Source organism: Rhincodon typus, chromosome 25 (genome assembly GCF_021869965.1).
Source record: "Rhincodon typus isolate 14 chromosome 25, sRhiTyp1.1, whole genome shotgun sequence".
Taxonomy (NCBI): domain Eukaryota; kingdom Metazoa; phylum Chordata; class Chondrichthyes; order Orectolobiformes; family Rhincodontidae; genus Rhincodon; species Rhincodon typus.
The window spans coordinates 4,923,286-4,940,456 of record NC_063356.1 but is presented as its reverse complement, the minus strand read 5'-3'; the positions used below and the strand labels follow the sequence as shown (position 1 = coordinate 4,940,456).

Sequence of the window (17,171 nt, the reverse complement as noted above, 5' to 3'; positions counted from 1 at the left end):
GTGTGGCCTCCTCTACATCGGGGAAACCAAGCGGAGGCTCGGGGACCGCTTTGCAGAACACCTACGCTCGGTTCGCAATAAACAACTGCACCTCCCAGTCGCGAACCATTTCAACTCCCCCTCCCATTCCTCAGACGACATGTCCATCCTGGGCCTCCTGCAGTGCCACAACGATGCCACCCGAAGGTTGCAGGAACAGCAACTCATATTCCGCTTGGGAACCCTGCAGCCCAATGGTATCAATGTGGATTTCACAAGTTTCAAAATCTCCCCTCCCCCTACCGCATCCCAAAACCAGTCCAGCTCGTCCCTGCCTCCCTAACCTGTTCTTCCTCCCACCTATCCCCTCCTCCCACCTCAAGCCGCACCTCCATCTCCTACCGACCAACCTCATCCCGCCCCCTTGACCTGTCCGTCCTCCCTGGACTGACCTATCCCCTTCCTAACTCCCTACCTACACTCACCTTTCCTGGCCCCATCCCCGCCTCTTCGACCTGTTTGTTTCCTCTCCACCTATCCTCTCCTCTATCCCTCTTCTATCCGCCTCCCACTCTCTCCCTATTTATTTCAAAACCCCCTTCCCCTCCCCCTTTTCTGATGAAGGGTCTAGGCCCGAAACGTCAGCCTCTCTGCTCCTATGATGCTGCTTGGCCTGCTGTGTTCATCCAGCCCTGCACCTTGTTGTCTCGGATTCTCCAGCATCTGCAGTTCCTACTATCACAGAATAAAGATAATTAGCTTATTGTATTAATACTCTGAAGCAATTTTGTATGATTGACGAGTGAAGTCTCTGAGGAGTTTACTGAGCTCACACTTGGAAGGGACAGGAATAAAACTCGGTACTGAAGATCATGGACACAAAGTGCTACTGAGATTTTGAATATTTATAATTTTCTTGTGATATGCAAATGCCCATTGCATCGCAACCTTCATGGATGGACTGCATTTCTTGTTTTGCATTTATATCTGCCCATCTCAAGGTCTGGTATGAATAACCTGTGGAAATGTCACACCCAAAATTCCCATTCTGCCCATTTCCGGCAAATTGGTCAGGCAGCATCCATGGAGAGAGAGCAAACTAACATTTCCAGCCTAGACTGTTCGTTTGCTCTCTCTCTACAGACGCTGCCTGACCCGCTGTGATCTCCAGTATATTTTGTTTTCAGTACGGATTCCAGCATCTACAGTAATTTGCTCCTTCAGCAAACTGGAGTCTGGATGAGAATCAGCTCCTGGCGATACTGTGTTTGAAGTCGCTCTGGAAAGTTCTGGGAGTGGTTGAAGTGGGGAGAAGGGTGAGGAAGAGTTTATCTCCTGCACAAATAAAAACTGAAAGAACTGTGAATGCTGTAAATTAGGCACAAAAACAGAAGTTGGTGGAAAAGCTCAGCAGGTCTGGCAGCACCTGTGAAGAAAAAAATCAGAATTAATGTTTCGGATTTCTGAGGAGAGGTCACCGGACCCAAAACGTTAACTCGGATTTTTCCTTCACAGATGCTGCCAGACCTGCTGAGCTTTTCCAGCAACTTCTGTTTTTGTGTTTTATCTCCTGCATCTTCTAGAAGGGAAGGAGATAAAGGAAAGATGACGAGGGAGCAATGGCAGAAAGAAAAGGAAAAGGATGAAGGAAAAATACATTTGTGTTGCAATGTGCATGATCCGGCACTTCCAAAGTGTTTTTTTATTTATTCATTCACTCATGGGTGTGGGGCATGGCCAACGTTTACCGCCTGTCCCTAACTGCCCTTGAACTGAGTGGCTTGCTAGGGTCATTTCAGAGAGAAGTTGAGAGTGAACCACATTGCTCTGGGTCTGGAGTCACATGTAGGCCAAACCTGGTAAGGACAATCAATAATGGTCTCATGCTCATCATCAGATGCTTAATTCCAGATTTTTTTAAAAAATTGAATTCAAATTCAACCATGTGCCATTGCAGGATTTGAACCCAGGTCCCCAGAACATTAGCCTTAACTGCTCTACATTGGAGAAATCAAACGCAGACTGGGTGACCGCTTTGCGGAACAACTGCGGTCTGTGCGCAAGCAGGACCCCAACATTCCCATAGCCGGTCATTTTAACACATTGTCCTGCTCGCATGCCCATGTGTCTGTCCTTGGCATGCTGCAGTGTTCCAGTGAATCACAGCAAAAACTGGAGGAACAAAATCTCATCTTCAGACTGAACTTTACAGCCTTCTGGACTTAATATTGAGCTCAGCATCTTTGAATTGTGAAGCTTTACTTGTTGCATTCTCTGTCACCATGTCCTCTCTCCCCTCCCCCAACTCCAGTGGGACTGTCTGTTCTTCCCAGTCTGACAATTAGGCACTCTGCTGTTCTGCCATTCTCACATTCCCATCACTTTATCTGAACTTTGAACATTTTTTTCTCCAACAGCACCCTACACCAATCACCCCCCAATCCTCAAACTATTGCATAAATGCTGCCCCCTCTACACCTCACATCAGCTCTGATGAAGAGTCATTTAGACTCGAAACATTAGCTTGCTCTCTCTCCACAGATGCTGCCTGACCCGCTGTGATCTCCAGCATTTGTTGTGCTCCCTAGAACATTACCTGGGTCTCTGGATTAATAGTATAGTGATAATCCTACTAGCCCATCACCTTCCCTTCTCGACATTAAGGTACTTTCTGAAGTACGCTCACTGTTGTATTGCAGGAAACACAGCAGCAAATTTATGCATTGCAAGCTCCCACAAATTGAGAAGATAGTGACCAGGCTGAGGGATAGTTATTGATCAGGACAATCGGGGCCAGGTCTCCTGCTGTTCCTTAAAATAACATCCTCAGGGATCTTTGCTTACACAAAAAGGGATGACAGGGATGACGTTGTATTTTTCTTCTCATTGAACATTAGGAGTGGGCAATAAATGCTGGGCCAGCCAATGACACCAGCATCTCGTGAAAAATGTTTTTATTTAAATCAACAGCACATAGTCCAACTGGGGAGGTAATGGTCTAGTGGTACTGCCACTGGACTGTTAAACTAGAGACCAAGTTAATGCTCTGGATTCAAATCCTGCCATTGGCAGATGGTGGAATTTAAATTCAATAAAAATCTGGAATTAAGATCTTCTGATGGCCATGAAACCAAGTTCAATTGTTAGAAAAGTCCAACTGGTTCACAAATGTTGTTTAGAGAAGGAAACTGCCATCCTTACCTGGTCTGATCTAGATGTGACTCCAGACCCACAGCAATGTGTTTGACTCTCAATTACCCTCTGGGCAATTAGGAATGGGCAATAAATGCTTGCCTGGCCAAGGATGCCATATCCAGTGAATGATTTTTTTTAGAAAAATTGGACAATGCCTTCACCAGTGGCTGGATGCTGTCCCATCCTTGTACTGTCAACACAAAGAGAACTTACACAAACAGAACCCCAGCTCCTGATCCAGTGCAACTTACAAATGATCAATGTGTGGGAAGAATCCTTCTGAAGCATTTTTTACCATCTCTGTTCTCTTTCAGAGTTAGCGTCAGCTGTGATCTGTGTATATGTTAGTTAAGATGTGATAAGGAGCAAAAGACAGGGAAGGCATGACAAGCCAATTGGTATTGAACAGCTGTATGTTTTTCAGGGATGAGTGAGTTCAGCAGATGGCGGATAGTTCCAAGTTATCCTCAGCAGTAAAGGGAATCCAACGGCTTATCCATCTAACTGGGGCGGACTCCAACTGTGCACATGAGCAGTGAAAATAAACCAAGAACTCTCAACGATACAATGCACTGGGATAAGGGGTCAAGGCTGACAAAGGCAAAACCCAAAAAGAGAGCAAAAGAATGAGTGAAAGTAAGGAAGAAATGAAACAAAAATAGAAGTTGCTGAGAAAGCTCAGCAGGTCTGGCAGCATCTGTAGAGATAAATCAGAGTTAATGTTTCGGGTCTGGTGATCCTTCCTCAGAACTGATGGCAGCTGGGAAAATGTTTTTTATACAGGAAATAGAGTGTGGGGGTGGGAGAGTGGGGGGGAGGTGTAAGGAGTAAACAACAGGTAGAGATAGAGCCCAAAGAGAGAGAAGAACAGTTGGACAGACAAAGGAGTGGATAACAGTCAGCCTGGGAGAATGAATAGCTACTAATGGGGACAATTATTGGCTAACAATGTGTTGTATGTAATAGCTGACTGTGTGATAACAAGGCCTGGTGAGTGGGAGTTGGGGTAAGGACATGAGAGAAAGTGCCCCAAGCCCTCAAATTGTTGAACTCGGTGTAGAGTCCAAAATGAGTTGCATTTCTAAAGCATTTTTCACGATTTCAGGGCAACTAAATGCTTTACAGTCAATGAATTCGATATGGAGGATTTATTGAGACAGTAAGATTCCAGGTTTTTCCATTTCTGTTAAAATCAGCTTCCCTAAGATCTCACCCTGACCTCTCGAGTCTCTGGAACTAAGACCCAGGGGTCATTTTAGGAATTCACTCCTGCTGGGACTGAGGCACAATTTTGAGGCACTGTTGTCTGAACTGGGATTGAGCTGGAATTTCGAACGTTACCAACAGGAAACAGCAAGAGAACATGAACCTAAGACTCGCTCAGTACATTGGAAAACCCATGTCTGCCATCAAACAATAGGTTTAACAGTATGTCTACTCGAGATATTCCACCAGGCCCATAGGCCTGTATTTCGGCTGGGTATGGGTTTGTTAGCCTGGGGGTAAGGTTCCTATCCTGGAGTTTATCACAAAACAAAGTATGAGAGTTCCTGGAAACAAAACAGAAATTGCTGGAAAAGCTCAGCAGGTCTGGCAACATCTGTGAAGGAAAAAACGTAGATAAACTTTCGGGTCCGGTGACCCTTCCTCAGAATGTTCTGAGGAAGGGTCATCTGACCCGAAAAGTTAGTTCTGTTTTGCTTCCTGATTTACAGCATCCACAGTTCTTTCGTTTTTTGTGAGTTCCTGAATACGTCAGAATGAGGCCTTATTTACTTGAAGCATTCAAGAGGGCATTGTGTGTTTGTTGGATAGAATTGATGTGCTGGGGTCTGGGGAGGAGGCAGGAGATTGGGAATAGAACCAGTACAATGGATCAAATGGCCTAATTTTGCACCACAACAATTTTGAGATTCCAAAGTGGCTCTGGGCATTTAACTGCCTTAACATCATTCAAATAATGACTGATGATTTATATGGTAAATATATTTCTTGATTGACCACTCTCAGCATAGGTTGGCGATTGTGGGGCAGGCTGGGTGGGAAATTGCAAGCCATCAACCTTGATCTTCTGCCATTTCAATGAGTGGTTGAGTGCCAGACCAGTGTTGGACAATTGGTTTGATGTTCTGTACAGATTTGACAGATAGTAAGGCAAGTTAGACAGTGGAATTCTAGTTAATGTCATTCAGGTTATACCTGCTTGCTCTGAATGGGAAGTGACAATGAGGAACTGGAGAACCGTGGCTACAACGAGAAACTATTCCCTCTTCCTAGTGCTTCTGCGTCACTAACTGGTTATTCATTTCTCTCAATCATTCATCTCTGCTTGAATATTGAGTCCCAGTCCTCTTAAATCTTTAATTTTTCCCGACGTTTCCTTTTCTGATAGATTCTTCACCTAAATTTCTTTAAATGTTCTCATTTTCAGCTTAACTTAATTCTGAGCCTTTCCCAATTCAGTAGCCCTAGTCTAAATTTATTTCGGGCTCTTTCAGTGATCCTTGCAGCTGTGCCTAGTGGAACCTAATGCAAATAGTGTCATTGTTTGATATAAGAGATTAGTACTCTCATATTCCACCTTGCCTCCCTTTCCTGACCCTTACAACATTTTTCATAAAGTTATTCCCTTTTCTCTTTAGGAAGCTCCAAATTTACTTCCAGGGACTGTCACTTGCTCCACACAGAATGTCTTTGCTAAGACCTTTGCATTTTTAATTGTGGCTAGCTTTTTTCTCTTTTCCTATCTCCCACATTTGCCCCAGCACTTCTTACCAGCTTTTGAATGAAGTTTTGCTTTTTGAATGCTAATCTTGCATTATTCCTGTTTCCTCTGCTGCTGCAGTGTTTTTCTGTTGGTCACGATGCTGACTAACTCTCTGCCTTCTTCACGTGGCAATGCTCTTAATATGGGAAAAGCACTAACTGTGTTGTTATATTTTCTTTGGGGTCTTCTGGCTTTCTTCTCCTCCTGGTAGGGTCAGGCCCACACTGCTGTAACCATGCGGCAGTTTCTAAGGGGCCTACAGCTTGCACCTTGTGGAGTTTGCCACCTTTAGCAATGTCTTGTAATGGTTGCTTGGTTGATTGATTGTTGTCACATGTCCCTGGATACAGTGAAAAGCGTTGTTTTGTGTGCTCTACGGGCAGATCATACCATACAGACGCATCAGGGTAACAGAATAGAGCACAGAATACAGTATTACAGGCACAGAGAAGATGCAAAGAGAGATCAGAATTAACATTTGAGAGGCCCGTCCAAAATTACACTAAAAGCGGGGAAGATACTGTTGTTGAATCTATTTGTCCATGTATTCAAACTTGTATATCTTCTTCCTGAAGGAAGAGGGCGGTTGAGAGTGTAACCAGGGTGGGGAGGGGTCTTTAATTATGTTTGTCACTTTCCTGAGGCAGCGGGAAGTATAGATGGAGTCAATGGATGGAAGGCTGGTTGGCTTGATGGACTGGGCTGTTTCCACGACTCTGTAGTTTCTTGCGGTCTTGGGAAGAGCAGTTGCCATACCAAAAATTGGCTTGAGGTAGTTTCTGCACTGACATTGCCTCCCCACCAATTCTCCTTTGTCTTTGCTTGTCTCCGGTCTATCCACTGACTAATAGTGAAGGATACGCCACTATAAAGTATCTACACAAGAGGCACTGCTCTGAGGTAACAAGAAGGATTATTGCATGATAACAATAAGTACAACCACATTTGGTCAGGAATAATGACAAGGACTTTAGGGAGCTGGTACAGATATAACATGAACATTAACCCCTTCTGAACTGTATAAAAGAACTAGAACACATTTTTCACCTCATCAGGATCAAACAAGATGCTTTCCAACAGAAGTGGTGCAGTTTCTGTTCCTATGCACATAATTGCAGAGGATAGTTTGCACATTGCAAGCTCCTATGAACAACAGTAAGATAAAGAAATGAATCACATTTTTGCCATGCTGTTTTCAGGATAAACATTAATCATGACACGAGAAGAACCTGCTTGCTCTTTAGACGATGACATGGGTATCTTTCACAACCACCTGAGAAAACCAGTCAGAAACTTGATGAAGTATTTCATTTGAAAAGACGGTACTTCAGAGAATTATCAGGATCTAAATTATCAGTATCTATATAACTATGTATTCAACATTAATGGGGTTTTGGACAATTACTTACAGGGTCATGGGCGAAATGTGGAGGTATGACACTGAGAGCAAGTAGTTCCTTCAAAGAGCTAGCACAATCACAATGGGCTGAGTGGCCTGGTTTAGTGCAATGGATCTAAAAAGGGGTATAGGCTGATGGTGGGTAAATGAAGTCCAGGTCAGGCATGTCTCATTGACTAAGGGATAGGCTGTTAGCGTGGAATGGCCTCCTTCTCCTCATTTCTGACTCTCTACCTACCACCCACTTCATTGTTATGCTCAGTACCCAGTAGAACAAGCCCTCATCCATGTATCTTCGGAACTGAGCACCATTATTGGAATGTAAACATAATGGTCAAAAATATGGACAACATCAAGGTTGAGAATTCAGTTGTGTTGCTCAGATGGCAGTGCTTTCCTCTCTTGTCTTGTCATTCCACCCTCAAGGGAAAATTGTGGTCTGTTCGTCACAAAATTCACCACAAGCGCTTCTGGTTTGTACCAAGAAACGAGGCGACAGAACATTCACCCCTTTCCCCTTTGGTTCCTGACACCAATCAGTGAGCCTGTCTTTCAGCTTCATCTTCAACTTCACCTGGGACTTAATTCAGCAACTGATATCGATCAATATCACCACATCTACATATCAATACTCTGTGATTGGTTCCAATTGCTTGTGAAAATCCAATAATCCCATTAAACGTGTAGGCAATAATGTAGAGTTCTGACTGCAATTCTACAGCCCAAAGTTTAATATGTACACCTGATTCAAATGCACTTAAAAATTAATTATTTCCCTCTGTCGACTGCAGTCTCTAATTTGAACCAAGACTTCAAAAGACCATAAGCTGTGAGGGCAGAAGTAGGCCATTTAGCCCATCAAATTTGCTCCATCAGTCAATGAGATCATGGCTGACCTGATCATCGCAGAGTTCTGAGGTAGGGTCATTGGACCTAAAATGCTAACTCTGATTTTTCTCCACAGTTGCTGCCAGATCTGCTGAACTTTTCCAGCAATTACAATTAATGTGAGCTTTATTTTGTGCAGATTACCAGGGAATATCTGTTCTCTGCTTTCTTGCGTTTATCAACAGTTTAATTACAATTGACACATCGGCTTACACCCTGCGTGGAGTTCATAAACCACAGTACATTCTGACCCTTATTATTTGTAGATACATTTCAGAAAGAAATGTCTTATTTCAATAACTTGCAGCATATCCACCACGATAATGGTGAATCAGCTGAGGGAGATGTTTAAACAGCTGAGGTCTCTTTGCCAGACAGGGCTCAACAAAGCAACAGACTGCTGAACAATTACATTCAAAATAGCTCCAAATAAGTACAAAGAAAGTAACAACTAAGCAGATGTAGACATACCTACAGCATCATAACAGATTGGTCGCTGTTATAAATGAACACAACCCAAACATGGTAACACCTAAATTAGACCTTTCTCACACTGCAACACCCCTCCTTCCCAACTAACAGTCACCACCACCTCCACTTGTCACATTCTGATCTCCTCCTGCCCAGAGAAAAGCACACAAGCAATGGGAAATATGCCAACAACTAAAGAAAGACGTGCATTTATCTAGCCTCAGGTCAACCACAATCACTTTATCAAAGCTTTTCACCGAGCAACCATTAGGACCATTGGCAAGAAATGCCAATGTAACAGAGAAACATACTGTGAGGCAGGACAGCGTCGACTGATTGGAGAATGGATTTTGAGTCATTGCCATGCAGATCGCACCAGTCAATGATGACTGAGAGGTAACTGCCAAGCTTTTGTTTAAATCTTAAGCCAGGGCAGTTGAAGTTGATGGCTTAAGTTATGCCATGGGAAGTGAATCAGCAGATATCTGCCACCTATTCTATTGAGCTAAAGCAGGCACAGTGTGAGTATCTATTCTTGCTGTCTTGAAGAATAGGACCCTGTGCATTAATATTAGTAGCTTCCAGTACATGCGGGTGCCCCACACATGTAGACTGATTGACAATAATAAATCAGTTGTCACCGTAATTTTTTAAACCCTCAGGATTATTGAGCAAATGCACTCAAATCAAGTCTAACGCCGGACATTGTGTTGTGAGTTTGAGATAAATTGTGCATAGAAAGATCCCACAATTAGCACTTTGGTCATGACCATATAAACTCTTTTTACTGATGTTCATTAAAGGATTTATAAAAACAATAAATGTTGACCAGTGCATTTGTCAAAACTCCCCTACTCTTCCTTGAAACAATACTGAGGTAGATAAGAGGCAGACCAGGCCTCAGTTTCCTTCCAACGATGGCCCCCTCCTCTAGTGCAGCATTCAATGCCTGATCGAGGGACCCAGCATCGAGAGCTCAGGGATAGACACTCCCTACCGTTACCTTCAATGTCACTCACTCCTCCTGCCCCCATCAGTCCACCCACCATCAATGCCTCATTGCTCACTCCTTCCTAGATCTGAGTTGCCTCTGTATGGTCACCAGTACTGGGCAGAGGAGGGGTCCGACCCCAGGGCCCTTGGTGCCGTGCCCACACTGCCATCCAGTTAAGTGCCTGAGTGTAGACACAGCAAGCTTTCCTGAAAAAAGGTGACACAAGTACCTCACCAACGCTGCACCCAGTAGGCAAACCTGCCCTCCACAAGATTCCACCCTCCCCTCACTGCCCAAGTATTGCGTGCTCAGGACTGTGAACAAAACTGAAGCAACTCCTAATCATGGCACTGCAGAACTCCGTGGAATAAAAGCAGAAGCGGTGGAGAATTGCATTTTCTGAATCCCTCTGCGTCAAGATCTGTCAGAGGAATTGTCTGATACTGGCACAAAGCGATATTGTCAGATTGCGCAGATAATGCTCTCAGCAAAAGGACAGCAATCTCAGCCTCAGTCATTCAGTCATGCGCTTCATCTTCAACAGAGAGATTGTTATCAGAATTCCCAGAGAAAGCTCTCCTCCTGTACCAGACTCCACCGCCTCCCTTACCCGCCCTACATATCTCTGAGAGTAAATGGAGGATGATATTGTCAGACAGCAGTAATTAACAGTCTTAAACACAGGGAGGGAAAAGGGCACGGTTGTCTATAGCTGCTTAAAAGGACACAATTTCCCATTTCTCCATTCTTTCATAATATGTGGGTGTCACTCAGAAGGCTGGCTTTGTTGCCCAATTCCAATTGCCCTTAAACTGAATGGCTTGCTTAGCCACTCCAAAGGGTAGTTAAGAGTCAACTCCATCACCCTGGGTCTGGAGTCACATGTAGGCAGACTGGGTAAGGATGGCAGATTTACTCCCCTGAGAGACACTGATAAACCAGATGGGTTTATGCAACAACCCCCTGCCACAGGGATAAGTTTTTAATTCCAAATTAACAAATACAATTTAAATTCCCCCAGTTACCATGATGGGATTTGAACCTCTGTCCCTAGATTATTAACCTGGGGTCCCTGAATTACTAACCCAGTGCCTCCATACCATTGTCTACCAAATAAATCCATAACTGATCTATTGCAATTTGTGCTGTATTTCTGAGGAATTTGAGAAAAGTGAATGGGTAGGGAGTTAGTTTAAGTACATTTACTGGTGGGTTATGGTTAACTTTAGTTGCTGGAAGTTTGCTTGGGTGTGGTACAAAGTTAGGGAGGAGTTTTACTAGAGGTTTATTCTATAAACTGTCAGCAGAGTTAATACAACCAACAACTGGGGAGAACTTTAGCCTGTGCTACTGGGAGGGACATTCATGTTTGTACCATGTGTCCATCACAGTCACTCAGCCTATTCCCTTCAATGCCTGGAAATGTGATGAAGGAAGATTCAATTGAAGCAATGAAGAGAGCGTTGGATGATTATTTGGATAGATAGTGAACAAGGGTGTGGAGTAGCAGGAGACTGACACTATAGATAATGATGCACATTTGAAGGGACAGTGCAGACATGATGGGCCAAATGGCCTCCTTCTGTGCTATAATAATTCTGAACTCTGTGATTCATCCAGCTGTCCAAGCTAACCTCTGGGTGTTGACATTGGCCTTGTCTCAATCATCGACACTGGAGATAAATCCCACGACCTCACTCATTGTTTTTTATTCGGGAGCATTAATGGCTGAGGCAGCATTTATTCCCCATCCCTAGTTGCCCTGGAGAAGGTGGTGGTGAGCTGCCTTCTTGTACCGCTGCAGTCCACCTGCTGTGGGTTGACCCACAATGCCCCCTTAGGGAGGGAATTCCAGGATTTTGACCCCAGCGACAGTGAAGGAACGGCGATATATTTCCAAGTCAGGATGGTGTGTGGCTTGGAGGGGAACTTGGAGGTGATGGCATTCCCATATGTCTGCTTCCCTTGACCTTCTAGATGGAAGTGGTCATGGGTTTGGAAGGGGCTGTTTTAGGAGTCTTGGTGAATTGTGAATTGGACTTTAGGAAGAAATCTTTCCTACTTTCTCTGTTACATTGATGTAACAGAGTGATGGCTGCGTTGTGAACTCTGATTGGCTATATTCTCAGAGGTGACATCATGTGACCTTCACCCCAACCCACCCCCTACCCTCAAGCACTCCTGCCATTGGTGAATTGGCTTGGTGCCACAGCACATCACAACCAATGATACAGGGTTGGTAACCGTAGTGGTTATGTGCTGGATGCATAATGCAAAAGTCTAGACAAAAGTTCTGGAGTTATGAGTTCGAATCCGACTGGAGGGGCATTAGGAAAATTAAACCCAGTTTATAAACAAAACTGGAATTAAAATGTTAGCTGGGGTAAAGGTGTTCATGAAAATACAAAATTGTCATTAAAAAAATCATCTGGTTCTGCAGAACGGTCATTGGACCTGAAATGTTGACACTGCTTTCTCTCCACAGATGCTGTCAGATTTGCTGAGTTTCTCCAGCAATTTCTGTTTTTATGTCTGGATCATGAATGCCCTTTAGGGAAGGAAATCTCCCATCTTTACCTGGTCAGGCCTACATGTTACTCCAAACCCACAGCAACATGGTTGCCCCTTAACTGCCTTCTGATTGGCCGAGCAAACCACTCAGTTCAGGAGCAGTAAATACTGTTGTTGTCAGTTATAATCTAAAAACCAACAGTAAAAAAGAACCCTGTCACCTGATAGGGTTAATTTTTATAGTTAGTGTAACAGCATTCCCGTCCTCCCATCCCCAATTCCCATCAAACAATCATTTTATGCCAAAATTGAAAAATTACAAATTATTTGTGACTGCCATGTTTTCTTTGGAGTGCTCTGGTGAATAATCTTCTATTCTGAGAGACTGTTCCAAACCTAAATTAATCTTATTCCAAAATCAGGGGGAAGGCTGGTCCAATGCTAACATGACCTTGATGAGTAAAAGACGAACAGAATTCTGTAATACATCTGAAAGAGCTGAGCCATCCTCACGTGGGGCTGACGCAATGAAGGTGCACATGGGACAGAAAGAGAAACAGATCTGGCTTCTGTGCTTCTTCACGCTCCAGGGAAGAAAAAACAAACATTCGTGATTGACACACAGACGCAGATAGTAGCCCCATGAGCATGTTTGGGAGTTTGATCGCCAGGAGAACTGTACCCTATTGGGACAAACAAGGATGATAAAGGTATAAAGGATATCTTCATGATTAGCAGGCGTGTCTTCAGCTGCCAAGTCCTCACTTAAGGTCTGACACCCCTTCCTAAACCTTTCAAATGCTCTGCTTTCCCACTTTCACAGAACCCATACAGTGTGGAAGCAGGCCATTCAAATCAAATCCACACTGACCCTCCAAAGAGCATCCCACCCAAACCCCGCCCCACCAATTCCTGCTAACCCACCTAGCTGACACATCCCTGGGCACTGTAGCACAGTCAATTCACCTAGCCTGCACATCTTTGGACTGTGGGAGGAAACCGGAGCACTTGCAGGAAACACACACAGACATGGAGAGGACGTGCAAACTCCATACAGACAGTTGCCCGAGGTTGGTATCGAACCTGGGTCCCTGGCACTGTGAGGCAGCTCATGATTTTGGTGACCTCTGTCAGGACTCTTAGCCTTCTTCTCTCCAAGGAGAGGTCTTTGCTCTGAGCTACACTAGTTCCAACCTTCTGGCATAGTCTCTAACACATGACCATTGAGATAAATTGCAATCTACCTCAGGGGCTCGTCGTGATATCTACTAAACCCTATCTTGATAAACTGATCTAAAATACCTTAATCTGATTCGGTGCCAAATTCTCCCGAGTAACACTTCTGTGAAGCACCCTGGAATGTTGAACTATAAGTGGAAGTTATTATGTAGAATGAAAAGGTTAGACAATTGGAAAATAGGGAAGGTCTAAATTTCAGGGGAAGGGCAACAGAAATCAGACTGTGCTCAGAAACTGTGTTTCCAATACATTTAGTATCAGAATTGGCCCATAATTGGGGAGGCGATGGCCTAGTGGTATTATTGCTAGCCAGAAACTCAGCTAATGTTCTGGGGACCTGGGTTCAAATCCCACTAGGGGAGCTGGTGGAATTTGAATTTAATAGTAGATTAAGAATCTGCTGATGGCCATGAAACCATTGTCAATTGTCAAGAAAAATCCATCTGGTTCACTGATGTCCTTCCTTCATAGAAGGAAATCTGCCATCCTTACCTGGTCTGGCCTACACGTGACTCCAGACCCACAGCAATGGGGTTCATTCTCAACTGCCCTCTGAAATGGTCTAGCAAAGCCACTCAGTTCAAAGGCAGATAGGGACAAGCAATAAATGAAGGCCAGCCAGGGGCACCCACATCCCACAGGTAAATAAAAAAAACCTGTCAGAAAAATCCAAAGTGGTGATGCACGTGTAGTCTTAGAATCAAAATAAATTGGAGAAATTGGGTTGGGTGAGGTTGTTGAAGAGGGGATTGTGCTGGTGTTGGAAACAGCTGAGGAAAATGTCTTTTGACATATTGAAATGAAGCATGCTCACACAAAACCCCTGAAACACCTACAGGGCTTCTCAATTTGCTGAAGTCACTCACTTTAACAAGCAAGGAAATGGGAATTGGTAAGTTAGGGCGCTTCAGCCATCAGTCAATAAGTTTCCTTTGACCTGAAGCCAAACTTAAATGACAGGTCCTGACCACGTGTGATCCCCAAACATGAGAAAAGATAATGAGAGACAGTGACATGGGACAGCAGCTGCCATCATTTAATCCTGTCATTCAGAATCTCAGCAACGTCTGCAGGCTTCCCTTCATCATGGGAATAAAAGCAGAAGAGTAAAAGATTAGACACCAGGCATCAATAGCAGAGATCAAAGGTTAGATAAATAAAGAAGTTGCAGGCTGGAATCTCAAGGGGGAGTTCTGGAAGTTTTTACATAGAATAAACAAATAGCTGGGAGTGGATTACCAGCAATAAAATAATGGAATATTTTACTCAGTGTAACTGAGTGTCGGTGAATGATTTGTACGAAAAGAATGCAAATATCTGTCCAGAGTGAGAGAGACGGGCTTTGGGACCTCTCACTGCCAATACCTGGATCCAATTCTAACCCAGGTTGATAGAATTAAGTTATATCTGAAACAGCTTTCAGTGGCTATGTGAACCAATGAGTTTTTGAAAAGAAAATGAATATTGTCTTCTCTGGAGTATCGCCCAATGAGCCCCACCGTTACTCAGTACCAAATGCCTACAGATAGGACCTACAGAGACTGGTATGGAAGGTCAAGTGACATGATTTTAGGCATGAGAGGGTCCTGTAGAAACAAAAAAGCGGGAACCTAATGGAGATGAACCGAAATGTCAGCTTTTCTGCTCCTCTGATGCTGTGTTCATCCAGCTCTACACCTTGTTATCTCTATAACCTAATGGAGATGTAAGGTTTCTCTTTCATTCATTCTTAGGATATTATCACTGGTTGGTCCAGCATTTATTACCAGTCCCTAATTGGCCTTGAGAAGGTGGTGGTCAGCCACCTCCTTGGCTCAATATAGTCCAGGTAGTGTAGTGACACCCACAGAGAGGCTAGGAGTAATATGGAGGAAATGGCACGAAAGTTCCAAGTTAAGACTTGTGTGTGTGGGAACAGACGTGGTGCAGGGTGGGGGCCTACGAGAGCAGGAGTCTCTTAGAGTGGGGCCAGACATGAGGAGCTAAATGACCTCCTTCTTTGCCACAACATTTTGGGGCTGCATTGTGGCTCAGTGATTAACACTACAGCGCCAGGGTCCTGGGTTTGATTCCACCCTCGGGCGACTGTCTGTGTGGAGTTTGCACGCTCACCCCATGTCTGTGCGGGTTTCCTCCGGATGCTCCGGTTTCCTCCCACAGTCCAGAGATGTGCAGGTTAGGGTGGATTGGCCATGCTAAATTGCCCGTAGTATCCAGGGATGTGTAGGTTAGGTATATTAGCCATGGGAAATGCAGGGTTACAGGGATGGTGTAGGGGGGTGGTTCTGGGTGGGATGCTCTTTGGAGGGTCGGTATGGGCTCAATGGGCTGAATGGCCTGCCTCCGCACTGTAGGGATTCTATGATTCTGTGAACACTTCTGTGATTCTGTGGGAGCATGGATGTTATAACTCAGTCAGAGCTCCATATAGTCATTGCTGCCTCAGCCTCACCTGAATTCCTGATCCTTACTTTGCTAAGCCATGCCTCGCGATGTTGCTTGAGTACATCATGTACATTGTACACCACACTACCTATGACTGATGCAGAGAATAAATATTGAAGGTAGTGAATGAGATGTCAATCCAGGAGGTTTCTCTCCGCTGGGTAGTGTTGAGCATACAGGCAGACCAGATTAGTCTAGAATGGCATCATGGTCAGCATAGATGGGCCAAAGGGCTTGTTCTTGTGCTGTACAGTTCTATGTTCTTGAGTGTTGCTGGAGCTGCAGTCATCCAGAGAAGTGGAGATTATTCCGTCACACTCCCGCCTCGTGCCTTGTCCATGAGACACAGATATTGGGGAGACAAGTGATAGAGTGAAGTGGGCGAATGTGATAACTGAAAGGGACCAAGGGAAATGATGAGAAAGTGGGCTATTCCCCATTCTCTCACTGGATGCCAGTCTCACTAGCCAGGCCAAAATTTGTTGCGCATCCCTAATTGCCCTTGAGGTTGGTCAGAGGATAGAGGTGAAGAGAATATTTCTTTTCCTCTCAGAGAGCTGTATGACTTTAGAACTCTTTGCCCCAGTAGATTTGCAAAGTCAGGGTCATTGAATATTTTTAAGACAGAGTTAGGCAAGGGAATGAAAAGTTGTTGGGGAATAGGTGGAAATATGGAAGTCAAAATATAAACAACTAAGCTAGGATCCTATTGAATGGCAGAACAGGTTTGAGGGGCTGAATGGCCTACTTCTGCTTCTAATTTGACTTTTCATATATTCGTAGAGGAATAAGCCTCCTTCATGAACCATTACTCCCCATCTGGTGTAAGTTTCTCTATTCTAATGTAATCTTCTCTTTCTCCCGTAGCTATGGTGACATGGTACCAAAGACAATCGCTGGGAAGATTTTTGGCTCCATCTGCTCCTTGAGTGGTGTGCTGGTGATTGCTCTACCTGTGCCAGTCATCGTGTCTAACTTCAGCAGGATCTACCATCAGAACCAGCGAGCAGACAAGCGACGGGCACAAAAGGTAACTCCGTCCGCCTCGCACCCCTGATTCTCCAAAAGCCCGAAAAGCACTGAACCCACAAAATGAGGATCGCGGAACAGAAATTCCACTCCAGTCCCCAGCCACATCAACCTGATCAATGGAAATTCTTACCCTCACTGCCAAACCAAATTCCAGCCAGAAACTGAGATAACAAGGTGTAGAGCTGGATGAACACAGCAGGCCAGGCAGCATGAGAGGAGCAGGAAAGCTGACGTTTCGGGCCTAGACCCTT

The 17,171-nt window shown here is 44.4% G+C and overlaps 1 protein-coding gene across 3 annotated transcripts in view; it reads left to right on the top strand.

The window, feature by feature from the left end:
- kcnd3 (potassium voltage-gated channel, Shal-related subfamily, member 3) overlaps positions 1–17,171 on the top strand; it is a 329,540-nt gene that overhangs the window by 274,689 nt on the left and 37,680 nt on the right. For all 3 annotated transcript variants that reach the window (XM_048612098.1, XM_048612097.1, XM_048612096.1), the window contains exon 2: positions 16,756–16,918. In XM_048612098.1, coding sequence (XP_048468055.1) covers positions 16,756–16,918 — 163 coding nt within the window. The remainder of the gene's footprint in view (positions 1–16,755; positions 16,919–17,171) is intronic.